The 16,517-nt window shown below is 34.3% G+C and overlaps 1 protein-coding gene across 6 annotated transcripts in view; it reads right to left on the bottom strand.

The window, feature by feature from the left end:
* The window catches only part of INPP4B (inositol polyphosphate-4-phosphatase type II B), an 840,917-nt gene that overhangs the window by 171,992 nt on the left and 652,408 nt on the right, over positions 1-16,517 (bottom strand). For all 6 annotated transcript variants that reach the window (XM_023225976.3, XM_023225978.3, XM_023225977.3 and 3 more), the window contains 2 exons: positions 12,849-12,979; positions 12,375-12,479 (listed from right to left, as the gene is read on the bottom strand). In XM_023225976.3, coding sequence (XP_023081744.1) covers positions 12,375-12,479; positions 12,849-12,979 — 236 coding nt within the window. The remainder of the gene's footprint in view (positions 1-12,374; positions 12,480-12,848; positions 12,980-16,517) is intronic.

Here is a 16,517-nt window from a genome sequence, read left to right as displayed (position 1 = left end):
AGTGAAACTCCATCGGAAAGGAAAGGAAAAAGGAAAAAGGAAAAAGGAAAGAAGGAAGGAAGGAAGGAAGGAAGGAAGGAAGGAAGGAAGGAAGGAGAAAATTATTGTAGTCATTTTCAAGAGTATATCCTCAATGCTTGGGACACGGGAGGTACTCCTCATTTATAGCATGATTGTCTGTTGTCCAGTTACAACAGCAGTTCCACATTTCTTGAAGTCTTTACATCTTCGTCTTTGTGTTCTCTGACTTGGATATTTTTCCATCCCAACCTCCCTTCCATTTCTTTGCTACTGAAATTCCACTGCTCTTTTGCAATCAAACTCAATTATCACCTTCTCTTTGAAGTCTTTCTGAATATTCCAGTCAGAATAATAATTTTTATCTATACTTCCACATTGCTTTGTCTTTACCTTGAAGATGTAATTCCTTATGATAGTTTCTGTATTCAAATAAAATAATGAATATGGTCATAAAATTGTTACAATTGCCTTAAGATTCATATTCTTCACTGGATATATGTTATTTGTGGATAAGAATTGTATTTAATAAATAATAACAATGTTAATAATAATGATGGTGACAATATAGTAAGAGCACAATAAAAGTTCCTAAATGAATGAATAATTATGACAACAGTTGGCATTTACTCAGTGCATACCTGAACCCTTACTTTAGTAGGTACTCTATTTTCAGGATCTCATTTAATTTTCAGAATAATACTATAAGATAAATATAGTTTCCTCAACTTTATAGATAATAAAACAGATTCTCCATGAGATTAAATAATGTGTCTAGTCTTAATGCTAGTAAGTTTTGGATCTGATATATTTTCCAAAGTCTGATTCACTAAACAAAAAAACTTATACTATAAACAACCTTCAATGTCTTAGTCACTCTTAGATTCTTCCATTAGCTGCAGCAACAGTGAGCATATACTGGATGCTCGATGAATGTGATTTGTGTTAACATTCTAGATGTTTGTTTCTAAAATAGAGATGTTTTTGTGATCACATCAAAAAGAAGATTAAACATTTATTGTTAATTGTGGTCTCAGAGGGCAAACAAAAGTTTGTAATTTATAAAAATAAAAAAATGATTAAACTGACCCGACTTATATTATCCTAATCTTTATTCATTCACTAAACAAACACCCATGGAACACACATTATTTTCAAGAGTGACCCTAATTTCCCGTGAATATTTAAAATTAAGGATCAAAAATTTCTGTATTAGAATTGATGTAATTCTTATTTATCAAACATACAGAGGTTTCAGCATGATTTACTACAGCAGCAACTAGGTATACACTTAAATTATAAGCAAAATTAATTTTCATCTTAATTACCTTTCTCATCCAGATATCGTTTCTATTTTTGCTATAGTTTTCATTTGTTCTTTTTTTCATTTTTAAAATACTTCTTTTTTCTTAAGCTTTTCTTTTCCAGCTTTCTCCCATGCTTTTTTCCCCCTATTTTTACTTAAAAAAAAAATCCTTCCACAATCTTATGTCATATCCACAATTCCCTTTTCTTATCACTCTGTTCATTTCCTTGTTCTCATCTTTGGCTTCCTTCCCTGTGTTCCCTGCAGGATTCCTTCGCTTCAGAGGGTCAATGTCTTATTTATAATCCCTTGAATTACTTACAGTTTGTGAACTCCTTTCCAATTTCTCATCTATTTATTTTAGTATCTTTCTCACTTTTTTATTTTATAAATTCATAATATAGGCAAACATCAAATGGCTGTAAGATAAATAAGTGTAAATATTCTGAGGGAAAACAGTGTATCTGGCTTTTATCATATTTATGATTCATATTCCTAACTCAAGATAATTCATGGAGAGATATTCTACATATTCTGTTAAGATGTCAGAATATGGAAAGTAAATGACACAATTAATTAAATGCCTTTTCTTTAATCCTGTTCCAATTCTCACACTCTCCTAAGGCTCTTCCCATTACCTAAACTGCCCATCTCTCTTTCATTTTTCTGTTCTTTATACTTGTAAATTTCATACTTAGGCCTTGTTGCTAAGTTAGTTCCTACACAGAGATCTTTGTGTAATGTATCCAGCTAGAAATACTTACTTCTTCCTCTTTCCTATCATAGTCCTAAATTCATATCTTTATCAGAGTATTAGTTTTCATATTGCACAAAATAATTTTGATAATTTACTTTCTTCTCTAGGCTTCACACAATGTAAAATACGGCATTGTGCATTTAATGTCTTTTTCATCAAATGGAAATCCCTGTAAGCTGTAGGTGCTAAAAAATGTCGATAAATAAATAAATATATAAATATTTAGATGCTCAATTCGGTTTGTCTTGTTTGTCGTTAGATCATACAGGGAATTAATATTCTTAACTGATGAATAAAATATTTATATACACTGTCAATAAAAACATTAGAATCTGGCTACACATGCACACACACACACACAGATGTACATATACACACACATCTCAGGAATATGTGTGTATATATGTATATATATTTTCTGGATTATAGTCTACAAACGATCAAAGAGCTTATAATTAAATTGCTATCAATATTTCCATGGAATTTCAATTAACTTTTATTATGCTGTCTAAAACAGGAAGGAATCTAGAATTCCTTTAAGGAGATGTATTCAGGTTGGTTTTTCCACTCACACATTTTTTCTCTTCTAGGATCCTGTCTTTCATTCAGCTGTCAGGTCTTCTCAAGCTCCTCCAAACTATAAGAGTTCCTCAGTCTTTCATTGTCTCTCATAATCTTGACATGTTTGAAGAGTACTGATCAGTTACTTTGTAGTATGTTCCTCAGCCTGGGTTTCTCTTACAGCTTGTCATTAGACTGAGGTTCTGCAATATGGAGCAGAATGCTACAGAAGTGACGTGCCCTTCTCAGAGCATCATATCAGTGTATGTTTCTGTACTACTTTGAGGCTAACCTTGATGCATTGGGGTGCCTGCCACTACTGACAGTTAATTCTCCCCTGGAAAGTTAGTAAAAATCTGGGGGGACATACTTGGAGACTATGCAAATATCCTTTTTCTGCTTAAACTTTCACTCATTAATTTTACATTCATTGATGGATCTTATATTGTTACTGATATATCTGAATAGTAATTTTTTGTTTCATTCCTCTCACTTTATTAATCGGAATTCTTCTGAAAGGCATGATTGACTCTTTTCCTCCATTCATTTACTTATTCTGTTGTGTATTAATATTAATATAGGCCCATGGGAATTTTTTATTTGGTTAATGACTCAGTAATATATTTTTGCTGTTCAAGTTGTGCCAGCTTTGTGTTTTGGGATCTCCTTAAGGTTGGTTATTGTGCCCTTTATATATAACTATTCTATTAAGAACATTTTTTTTTAGCATGTCACTACTTTCCAGAGCCACAAGATGCTCCAGAATCATCTTGTATTTTCCCTGACTCAGCCCTGCAATCAACCAGCTTTCCAATAAACCTTGATCCTTTTTATTAGGGAATAGTGTTTAGAAATCAAGCACTGAGGACTAGTTATGCTCACTGCTACTATGGTGTCACTGTTTCCCCTTTCAGTAGCTAGGACTAGAAAACATATGTACTATACTAATTGTGTATACATATTTCCATATTTATTTCCTTATCTGCCCCTATTCTTTATTTCTCATTCCTTTTATTATCACTTTTATAATTTTATTGATCATTTATTATCACTTAACATAATGAAAGTCAGTTAAAAATAAAGCAGTTTGGGGATAATAAATTCTAAGACAGTCATATTGATAAGCAACAAAACAATCAGGATTCGGAAAAAAATAAGCAGACTTATGTGTTCTCAAATGTGAAAGTACTAGAGAGCAAAAATAGGGGAAAAGTCCCCAAACATTCTTCAGTTTTGAACTTCATAGAACAAATTTCAAATTGACAAACTCTCACAGCTAGCAGAAGTGTAGCACCTTATCTAACTTCTAGAACGGCATTTTCAACCTATGATATTCCATTGCTATCTTCTCCACAAAGACTCTAGATATGGTTTATGTCTAGATACTTATAAAGCAAACGAAGCCTCCCTCTCTTTGTATTTCCTCTATTGCATTCTGATTCTACCTATCTTGATCAGAACCACTCCTCAAAAAGCTTGAATCTTTGTGTGCATATTTTACAGAAGTCCAAAGAGTTTGGCTTTAAATAGCATTTGTATACTTCAGGTCTTCAAAAAACTGGTTATAAGTTTTAAACTTCTAACTTTGATAGCCAAAGAGTGACTTTGAAGGAAATAATTGGAAAGTAGCTGCTGAATGTTATTCTCAGAACTGACATGAATTTAAGCCAAGAGAAACAGTTTTGTTCTCCAGCTACGCGTATGTTAGGTCTGTCACATGGTCTGAAATAACATTATGTACAGTTGTGTAATCCTTAACTGTAATTGAGATATTTCCCCTCACATTTAAAACTAGTCATTCAAATTGTTAAAATATCAATACTTCTCATGAAAATTACAAATTTATTATCTTAGGTAGTCTTCTTAATATTTCGCAATTGTCACTTGATAATTTCCAGCTACCAGTATCTCAATGTGAAATAGCTAGGTTTATCTCCTTTGCCCCCTTCAGCCTTGAATTTCACTTGGAACTACTACAAAATAGTAGACTGATCTATGTATACCATGTGATTTATTTCCTGGTCTCTTCAGTCGATGAAGAATGGTATACACTTAAAGTACCATGTTCATTCTTAGCTGTGGCAGTTGTATTCCTTTAAATTTAGAATTAACTGCAATTGATTGTTTTCCTCCAAAGAAAAAAATGTACAAGAAAAAAATAACCTATAAGAAAACAAAATTAAAATTCTAAGGTAATAATACCTATAAGAAAACAAAATTAAAATTCTAAGGTAACAATTTGATTAGTAAAATCTGTATTGTCATTTTAAAAATCTTTTTAGCGTACCCTGCTCTTTACGATTTTTTGAACAGTTTTTACCATGGCCATATCCTGTTCTTTTGTATCTTTGTGATTTGAATAGCCCTTAGCTGTGTAATAAAAGTCTTCAAATTTTTGGTATCAAGAGACAGTTATAAAAATCTAAATGGGAATTTTTTATAGAAAATTTAAGAAAAAAAAATACATTTTTTTTTTTTTTCTTCTAAATGTGTCTTCCTTTTTGGACATTTTATAGTGTCTCAAAAATTGTCTTTGGCTTTGTGAAAACTGCATAGTACCCAAAGTAATAGATAAAAAGTAATAGAGAAGTAGAATTTAAGTTGTTGAGTCTCGTAAAGCTAAAGACACCGGATTGGTTTGAGATTTAATAATAGGGCTGCCTTGTAACCTTTTAAAAGCCATTTAATAATAGAAATGAGATAATAACTCTATTTTTTCCAGAAGATCTTTCTAAAATTTCTACAACTATAAAATAGTGCTAATGTCAAAAATGAAGACACGCTGACCTCATATCAAGGAACAACTTAAATATAATCCCTGATTTCCAAATGGCATGTAATATGCCTTTGACAGGAATTGCAAATCTTTAGGGATTTTTGCAATCCCTAAAGGGGAAATCTGTTTCCAAATAGTCCAAGCAATTTGACATCGTTATTAAATATATCTAACTTAATTATGCTTCACTGATGAGGTGATACTCTCAAATTCTTGAGATACAGAAATCAGAGAGCTCTAGAAGCTCCTCTCTTTTGCTCCTTCTTTCTATTCAGAGATTATAAAATGAAAGGCCAAAGAGGTTAGCTGACTCCTCCACAGTTAACACAGTAAATATTGGCTACTGTTCGACCTGATTTCAACTGCAGTTTTATGATATAAAATCATTTTTAAACATATTTTAGTTAAGCTTCTTTTCATACCAATTTATAGAATCCCATTTGAGATATCTGAAAAACAACAAACAAAAACAATGAGAGTGGGTGGGGCTGTGCTTGACAGGTGTATTTCACTCATGCAAACTAAGGGCAAGCCCATTCATTCCCTGTGGGCTCAAATCAGGAACTGAAAAGCCATGAGAGACTATCTCTGCCTTTCCTCTCTTTTTGTGGTCTGCCTTATTACCGTATGTCCGATTTTTCTTCCTTGTTGGTTCCCTAGAACACAAGTAGAGTTAAATTCGTGAGGACAGATTGTCTCTGAATCCCCAAAGAGAATACACGAGTGAAACTCCATTGATTTAGCTTGGGTGAAGTGATCACACCAGACTCTCTTTTTATTTTTTTGCACATGCTGTGTCAGGCACTGCGATCACTTAAGCAGCTATATCTAAGGGTACCAGGCTCACAAAGTAAAATCACAGCTATATAGCTAATATTTACAAAATACTCATGCTTAGAGTTAGCTAATATATTAATAATGCAGAGTTACATATAGAAGGCTTTCAGTACTATAGATTACAACGGATCCATAAACTATGTCTGCTGTGAAACAAAGTAGCTGCTTTAGTTCGAATTCATTACATTGTATAGCAAATATTATACTTTTCTATTGTATATCTATAACATATAAAATAAAACAGGATATTACATTACAGGAATTTATATTCCATAATATTCACAATTGATGTGCCATGAAAATAAAATTTATTAAAGTATATTAGTATAAAATCTTTTGTTTTCAATTTTGGGGTTTACGTTTCATTCTTGTCACTGCTGGCTAAGATCTATTGTGGTGAGTATTCTACTTGTTGCATTTAGTTTAAGTGATGAATAAGGATGAAAAACTTAATGAGTTCAGGGCACTCTAAGTTAACTGCAGGTTATTCCATTTGTCAGTATGAGACATGACAACATTAGTTCTGCTCAGTTACTTATTTCAACAGCTACATATTAGCCTTGTATTTAGTGACTCTGCCAGCTATTGTTTGCAAAGCTTCCTCTCCAAATATAGCAGGCTTATTAATCAAATGTGAAGACACAATTCACTAATGGTAAAAATGAAAAAAAAATTTAGACCACATCCAAATAGCTTGCCAGTAAAATGCCAAGGCTTAGCCCATCTTACTTGCATTATTACCTTGCAATAATAATTCAGCTAAACATTCAAATCAGTAGCCACAAATCTTAAATAAATTCAACTGCAATCCAAAATCTGTTAAATACATGTTATAAAAGAAAGTAGAATATTTGATTGACTACCATCTATGAAAACTTTTAAGCTTTTCATTTTGCAAATAATAAAATGACACTCAAAGAGGTCAGATAAGTTACAGTCAAAGTAGTAAGTGGTAAGGACCCAAAATTTCAATGGAGTTTTCAACCTGTATTATAACATGTAGTTGGTGACCTAGTCTATATAGAGGCTACTTAATCTGAACTCCAGTTTCAACTAATAACTTTTAATATTATATAAATATTTTTAAAACATAAGCTTGATAATTTAGCATGCTGTTATACATGCAATACAATTCTGTACTGTTCCCATTAATGTGGCTCTTAGGATATCTAGCCTTTTCCCATATTTTCTCTTTAGCTCTTCAAACACCAGAACCAGTCTTTCTGCTGCTTTGTCAAAAATCTTCTAGTTTCTGGGTTGTACCCTAGATCTGTAACATTATTTTTTTTTTTTCTGTATTGCTTGATATTTGTCATTACAAGTAAGAAATTCCTTTCAAAATCCTCCTGTGGGTTAGCTTGTACCTCCCAAGAAAGATACCTCAGAATGTGACTTTATTTGGAAATAAGGTCTTTACAGATATAATCCAGTTGAAATAAAGTCATTAAGGATGGATCCTAATCCTATATAACTGTTGTCCTTAAAGGGGACATTTGGATACAGAAACAGACATATAGAGAGGGCAGGAGAACACTGTGAGCAAGATAGAGGACGGGCATATAACATCAGCAGGCAAAGGATTACCAGCAAACCAGCACATACTAGGAAGGGAAAAGGAAGGAATATTCCATAGGTTTAAGGGGAAGCATGGCCCTGATGACATTTTGATTTCAGACATCCAGCCCCCAGAATTGTGAAAAAATAAGTTTGGCTATTTTAGCAACCCAGTTTTTGGTGCTTTTTTACAACAGCTCTAGAAAACTAATACATATCCCAAACCAAAGAAGTTAGAAAATGCATGCATGCATACACACACACACACACACACACACACACACACACACACACCCCTTTTGTTTGCTTTTCTAAATTTCTTTCTTTTAGTTGCCAGATTGTTTCTTTCAAATCTTCAAATCAGAGAATCAGAAACTAAACATATTGTCCTCATCCTATTTTACTCTATTTTTCAGATGGTACCTTTGAAAACAGTATAGTACATGGTTCTTTCATTTTCAAGAAAGAAATATGAAGTAAAAGGCCACTTTGATCATAATTTCTCTTTGTTTGGTGGAGATATTTTAAGGTTAATCAACAAACATTTGAATACATAATTAAATATGAATTCATATGTATGTGGTCCCAAACAAATCTATCTGGTTTGATGACACTGTCATCTACCCGCGGCTGTAAAGCAAATTATCCTTTTCCCTCCTTGGCTTATTCCCTCAGTCAGTAAGTATTTGCATGTGATGGTTTCTCCAAAATGCATCTTTAAGTCATCTTTAATCTAAACCTGGCTATTTCCTTAGTTCAAGACTTCGCTGATTTTTAATAGGTTCTTACTTGATCAATTTTCTCCAATTTCATCAGTTCTGATAAAACAGATCCATTTTGTTCCAGTGATGCAAAATGCCACATGTATAATAAAGCTAGTATTATTTTATCATTCTATGTGTTTTACACACCCTAACTCAATCAGGAATGAGAATGAAATTGCTTGGAAAGATTAAATGGCAGACTCAGCTCATGTAAAAAGTGGTAGTGCTACAATTCAAGCCCAGGGCTGCTACACTCTAAAATAATATAAACATTTTACTACATCATAAAAGCCTTTTCATTTTGGCTATTAGAAAAACATTATGTTGATTGTCAGATAGTTCTTAAGTATTTTAGTTTCTTTAACACTTGTAACATTTTGTTTGTGGTTATTTTAAAAATCATTACCTAATGTTCTATTCAAACTACTGACTTTAGTAATTAAGTCAGTAATTAAGGAAGAACTCAGTAATTAAGGAAGAACTACTGTCTACTCCATTTTTTTGCTGTTATAACATAATATTATGGACTAAGTAACTTGTATTAAAAAATATAAATTATTCTCTAACAATTCTGGAGGCTAGGAAGTCTAAGATCAAGGCACTGGTATCTGATGAAAGCCTTCTGCTGTGCTTTTAAATGGTAGAAGGTGGAAAAGCAAGAAAGAACAAATTTTGTAAATCTACAAGGCAGAAGAGCTAAAGAGGGTAAACTTGCTCCTGAAAGCTCTTTTTATCGTGGCATTAAATCACTCATAAGTGTAGAGTTCTCTTGATCCAAATGCCTCCCCTTAGGTCTCACCTCCCAACATTGTTGCACTGGGGATTAAGTTTATAACACATGATTTTCGGGGATACATTCAGACCACAGCAGTTTCTAAATGCCTTGGGCCAATCCATCTCTCTTTTTTTTCAGTTCTTCAATTGACATAATCTGTGGTGAATAAGACATTTCTCAAAAGAAGACATTCATACAGCCAACAGACACATGAAAAAATGCTCATCATCACTGGCCATCAGAGAAATGCAAATCAAAACCACAATGAGATACCATCTCACACCAGTTAGAACGGCAATCATTAAAAAAATCAGGAAACAACAGGTGTTGGAGAGGATGTGGAGAAATAGGAACACTTTTACACTGTTGGTGGGATTGTAAACTAGTTCAACCATTATGGAAAACAGTATGGCGATTCCTCAAGGATCTAGAACTAGATGCACCATATGACCCAGCCATCCCACTACTGGGTATATACCCAAAGGATTATAAATTATGCTACTACAAAGACACATGCACACGTATGTTTATTGCGGCACTATTCACAATAGCAAAGACTTGGAATCAACCCAAATGTCCATCAGTGACAGACTGGATTAAGAAAATGTGGCACATATACACCATGGAATACTATGCAGCCATAAAAAAGGATGAGTTTGCGTCCTTTGTAGGGACATGGATGCAGCTGGAAACCATCATTCTTAGCAAACTATCACAGGAAGAGAAAACCAAACACCGCATGTTCTCACTCATAGGTGGGAACTGAACAATGAGCTCACTTGGACTCGGGAAGGGGAACATCACACACTGGGGCCTATCATGGGGAGGGGGGAGGGGGGAGGGATTGCATTGGGGAGTTATACCTGATATAAATGATGAATTGATGGGTGCTGACGAGTTGATGGGTGCAGCACACCAACATGGCACATGTATACATATGTAACAAACCTGCACGTTATGCACATGTACCCTAGAACTTAAAGTATAATAAAAGAAAAAAGACCTAAATTAAAATTTCATATACTTGATCACCACATATAATAACATAATATATCAGAATAAGTATAATCACACTTAAACTTGCAAATCAGCTGATGATGTATATATGGTTGGTATGCAAACACTAGAAAACAATAAAGTTTAATTTTTCAGACTATAACATTTTAGACAATTCTAAAGCAGAACTTAGATCTCACTTTCACACTTTAAAACCACATTATTGAGGTATGATTGACATATAAAAAGTGATATATATGTATACAACTTGATGACATTGGACATAAATATATACTCTCTAAACCATTACCACGACTTATGTCATAAGCCTATTAATCATCTCCAAAAGTTTCCTCTCTCTTTAATATTGCTATTATTATTAATGTATATATGTCTGATAAGAACACTTAACATAAGATCTATGCCCTCAGAAATTTTAAAGTACACAATATAGTACTGTGAACTGTAGACACTATCCTGTACCATAACTCTCTAGGACTTATTCATCTTGCATAACTGCAACTTTGTACCCTTTGACTAATACCTCCTTTTTTCATCCTCTCCATAGCCTCTGGAAACCACCATTATACTCTCTGCTTCTACGAGTTTGACTATTTTAGATTCCTCATATAAGAAGTGTCATGTAGTATTTGTCCCTCTGTATCCTGGCTTATTTCACTTAGCATAGTATCCTCCAGGTTCATCCATGTTGTCTCACCATGGCAGGATTTTCTTCTCTATAAGACCGAATAATATTCCATTCTTTGTACATATCACAATTTATCTTTTCACCCATTGATGGACATTTTTCTGTCTCGGCTACTGTGAACAACGCTGCAATGAATGTGGGAGTGCAAACACCTCTTCGAGATTCTGATTTCAATTATTTTGGATAAACACCCAGATGTGTGAATGTTGGACCCTATGGTAGCTTTATTTTTAGTTTTTTTAGGAACCTCCATATTTGTTTTTACCACAGTGGCTACACCAGTTTACATTTTCACTAACAGTGTACAACGGCTCTTGTGTTTTAACCTTTCTAAACCTGTAACTACTATGTTGTGACAAGGGCTACAAAACAGAGTGTCAGAATGAGAATTTAGATGTCTCTCTAAGTATGTTTGTATGCATTTTTAGGCACTTATCCTAAAGAATTTGATAACTTTGTGACCCCTACAAGATAGGTACTAGTAGGATGATCACAGCATTAGTCTTTTAAACAGGGAAACATTTAAGAAGTAAAGGAAGCAAGAGTACCATTAACAATGGTCATAGGCATATGCAGGGACAGGGACATAATCTAGGACTTTTGCCAGCAAACCAGGGCATAAAGTCATCCTGAATTTCCATAATTGCTATAGTAATAAGTTAAGGAAAAGGGGAGATGAAAAGATATTGGAAAGTATATTTTTGATAAATGGCAAGGGATTATGTATAATGGTAATAAATATGACACCATATTGGTCACTCTGGATCATTTTCAGGTACGTTCAGAAAAACCTATATATTTCTCCTTGACAAATATTTCTTACAACTGATTACTTTTAAATACTCTACCACCTTCTACTTTACTATACTCACTTTTTTTCCCATAGAAAAGGGGGCTTCTATTGATAGTTACCAATAAGTCAAAAAAACTTGGCGTATTAGTCGACTTTGGGGCTTTGGTTTCTCAAGACAGGAAAAATATGAGCAAATTTCGTTTTTTCTTTTTTTTTTTCTCTAATTCAAGTGAGCACAAGTGTTACCTATTAGCCACCGTTAATACTACTTAAGGATGCTATTACTCATTTTGCATTTTCATCTCTACCTCAATCCAGGTGCCACAATCATAAAATATTTCTCAAAAACACAGCAACGAAAATGTCATAGTCTCTTTAGCAGGATTTAGGGTCATTATGAGGTTCAATTGTTTCATTTTCAACTTTATACAATTGTTAAACTTGACTTCTGCCAACACTCAAGCTGTTCGAAGAAGTACACACTGTAACATAATTTGCCATTTTGAAAAGAATAATTTATGATGATACCTTTCAAGTGAGGGCTGTGTACCTGCATTCTTTGCAGATGTAGATTTACTGGAACAAATTCTAACGTTTTCTCTCCTTTGCTGCTGCTTGATTTGAAAGAGGACCCTGATGGAAACCAGAAATTAAATATTATTAGTAAATAGTGATAAATTAATATGCATGTTAAAAGATAAACCTGACAGAAAAATGTTAAAAGAACTTCAGAAAGAAAAACATATCCTATATTTATGAGTTGCTTTTCTTCTTAGAAATTCAATATTTTAAAAAATTATCTCAATTATTCATATAATAATTACATAAGGTAAAATAGGGTAACGTTTTCTTTGTTTTAAGATGTTAAAGTTAGAAGTAAAAGAGTTTTAAAAAAACTCTCCAGTTCTCCTATCTACATAAAATCAGGTTATTATTTTTTTTTTCATTTCACAAGCAGGAAATTCAATTCACTTTGAGTAAGTAGAGGTATTGCTTCCACACCTGTTTCCTTGCTCAGTTCTGTCAGAATGTCTTGGTACATATTCACCATTTGGTCACAGTGAGTAAGGACATTTTTTCGCAGATTGTCCCAATGTGGAGAAAGCTCACCAAGTTCTTTTATCTCTTGGTTTCTGTTAAGAGTGGAAGAGAGGAAAAATTTTACTTTTATCTTAAATCCATAGACACATAACACTTAGTCAGAGTTGTCAAGATAGTAAGAAATTATTTTATCATAATTACCAGGAAAGTTCTATGAGCTTATTAGCTTAAATATTTTTAAAAAATTATTTTAGCACACAAAAAATATGAATAGTTTAGACCACACAAATAAAAACATATGTCAAAGGGCAAAAAATTAGAAATGTTAAATTCCCTGATGAAATTTTCACAAAGATAGTAGACTTCCTATTCTTATACACATAGGGAAGACATCAGCGAAAAAGCAAATTGTAAAACCTCTATGTAAAGATGGCTAAGTTTTTAAGTTTCAACGGTACAGAATCAAATAACGTGGGAAGGGATATCTGACCATGTGGGAAGCAAACATGAGATACTTAGGTAATTCAGTTTATATATAATACAGTTATAAATATTTCTTTAAAAAGCAAAAGCCCTGCCGGGTACAGTGGCTCACGCCTGTAATCCCAGCACTTTGGGAGTCTGAGGTGGGCGGATCACCTGAGGTCAGGAGTTCAAGACAAGCCTGGCCAACATGGTGAAACCCTGCCTCTACTAAAAATACAAAACTTAGCCAGGCGTGGTGGTGCGTGCCTGTAGTCCTAGGTACTCGGGAGGCTGAGGCAGGAGAATCTCTTGAACTCAGGAGATGAAGGTTGTAGTGAGCCGAGATTGGGCCACTGCACTCTTCTGTCAAAAGGACAATGTATGAAACTACTGTATGTGTATGCGTTGTTCCCTCCTTATCAAAAAGAAGAGCTAACCATGTCATTTAGGCTTCAATTATTAATTTTTATCTAAATCTCTACCCTTTAGCCAAGTTAATTTAAATCATCAGAATGCCTTTTTAAAATTATAGTGATAAATGGTCCAATATGCTGCTTGGTTAGATCTCTTATTCATTTCTGTAACCTTTTACCAACAACATTTTCATGAGGCTAATTTAACCAGTAATAATGAAGCTTCTTTGCTATTTTGGCCATGAAACATGCTAAATACCAAGCTAATAAATTCACAAGCTGTAGAATCTTTAACATTCTGTTAAATGCAAGAATAATGGATGGTGCGCAAAAATGTGACTTGCTTTCAAATGGTTGTAGCTGTCTTTGTTTTGTTCCAATGGGATTGCAATTTCGAATTGCTGCAATTTTCATCTGAGGTCTTTATAATTTTTATGAACATTCATGTCACTCTCAACTTTTCCAAAGATTAGTATTCATGATGAAGCACTCATGGGAGAAAAAGTAATTAATCAATAGACAATAGAGTAAAAAAAAAAAAAATCGTGACCAAATGAGAGACAAAGAGAAGGTTGAAGACTGGGGAGTTAACTTCTTGTTTGCACTCAAACGGCAGGATGTACAAGTTTAGGAAAAAGCAACAACCACTAAAGCAAACAAGTAATTCCAAAAGATTGATATATCCAAGTCTAGAAGAATCTGAGCAATTAGGTTGAATCTGAGATATATAGCAAGTGTAATATATCAACTTAATATGTAAAGTTTCAGCTTTGCCTTCAATGCACAGTTATAATGAAAATATTAGCTAACGATTCCTATTTAATACTAATAGATGCACCATACGGTTACAATTTGTATTGTCTCTACATTATTATCAGAAAGAATCATTAAAGGGGAGATGATGAGGAAGGTAGAAGAGTGACAGTGAAGCCCCTGACTACATTCTGGGATACTGGGGGTGGTGTACATTCCCTTGCCTAAGATAAGTTTAGCAAAATGTAATCAGAAAAGTTTAGTATTCTGTGAGGAGTGCCTTGATACAAGCTGTGAGGACTCCATAATTTTTGTTTAAAACCTATTGCACTCTTCCATTATGCCACAATGTATAAAGAGAAGTATACTGATGAACCTGTTTGTTCTAAGCAATGACAGTAAAAATAGGTACACATTCTGAAAAGGACAAACAACGAGCATACTGTCTCTGCACTGAGAAAAGTTCCAATATAGGGGAACCACATGATAAAAGTGTAATAAACCAGACAGAGTAATGAAAACATTGCAAAACAAAATGGGGCAGGGTAAGAGAGACACTGCATTTATTAAAAAAGAAATGAATAAGCACATTAATTTCATTAAAGTAAAGAAGAGAGGTACATTCATACATTAAAATAGATAAGGACAGGAGATAACTTGGTGCATGAAAATTGGTAAACTTTCCAATCAGGAAGCCTAAAATGTCTTATTCATAAAGACATTTTACTTTGTCACTCAGTGTTCAAAAAAATTCCTGGATTAAAACCTTTGCTTGGCATCTCAATCCAGATTCTCTAGGAAGCACAGCCTGAGATTAAACAATGCCAGGTCAACCACAAGGAGGTAAAAAAAGAAGTGATACAGGGAAGAGAAGAAAGCAGCCACAAGGTGGTACATGACTGAGCTGGGCAGAACTTCACAAGAAAACGTGGCTCATTATTTGGTCATGTGAAACAAACCTAAAGAAGTCATTTGGAACCTTTGTACTTTGGAACAGTTAGTCAGAGAGAGGGACATTTATATGTCCCAGTTGCTTGTCATACTCTATGTTTCATTGATAAAGATTCATCCTACAGGTCACTAAGTCCTCTGTCTTTATGATTTTATAATCTGCCCCTTTGTGTAGCCACTGGGGAAACAATACTCTAATGGAGATAGAATTTTCTTGGGTGTGTCCCTATATGACAGTTGCCAAAACTACTGTGAATTCTTCCATGGTGGTTGCTACTGGGGACACACTAATGCCCGGTCTTCACCTTGAGAGAGGCTGATATAGTAAATGATGTTAAGAGATAAGGTGACAGTGGTGGCAATATCTGAGGCTCACCATTGAGCAAGTGGTCAAAAACGTGAAGACATGTTAGGATTATAAGCTTTTCATCCTTAGGATTAGGATTGAGCCAATGTAGAAAAGCACACAAACTGGGCCCAGGACAGACAACCCCATGTACAACTCAGATGTACTAGCACCATCTACTGATAACCCGATAGCATGCAAAATAAGATCCCTCACATATTTCCCAAGAGGAGAGTCTAAGTACAGTCCTTTAGAGTGACGGCAAGCTGCGATTCCCCAGAGACTTAAAAGAGCGGTAATAAATCCAGCCACAATATCCAATCCTCCAACTAGTTCTTAAGGCCTTAATTGACATTCATCACCTATCTCCTTTACCACGAATCCCAGATTTTCCCCCATACTCTACCAGCATTTCAGCTGGTCTGAGCTGCTGCTGAGTAGGGTGTTGCAGACCTAAATCCTGATGAATTAAGCCCTTAGTTTTCTTGCTCCTATGGAGTCTTGGTTGCTGTAATTTCTCCTTCCCATCAGGGCGTGGAATACTTCTAAGTTTCAGACATATTTTGCCTCACTCAGATTCCATGGCAGTAGCCCTATCTCCTCATGGTGGTGAGTATGGATATCTCACACCATTTTTTTGGTCTATTGTCATGAGGAACGCCAGATCACATATGGAACCAATCACAGCTTCCACTTAAGTGG

The sequence above is a fragment of the Piliocolobus tephrosceles genome, chromosome 3 (genome assembly GCF_002776525.5).
Source record: "Piliocolobus tephrosceles isolate RC106 chromosome 3, ASM277652v3, whole genome shotgun sequence".
Classification (NCBI taxonomy): Eukaryota; Metazoa; Chordata; class Mammalia; order Primates; family Cercopithecidae; genus Piliocolobus; species Piliocolobus tephrosceles.
The sequence above is the reverse complement of the archived record's forward strand: the minus strand, read 5'-3'. Positions and strand labels throughout refer to the sequence as shown.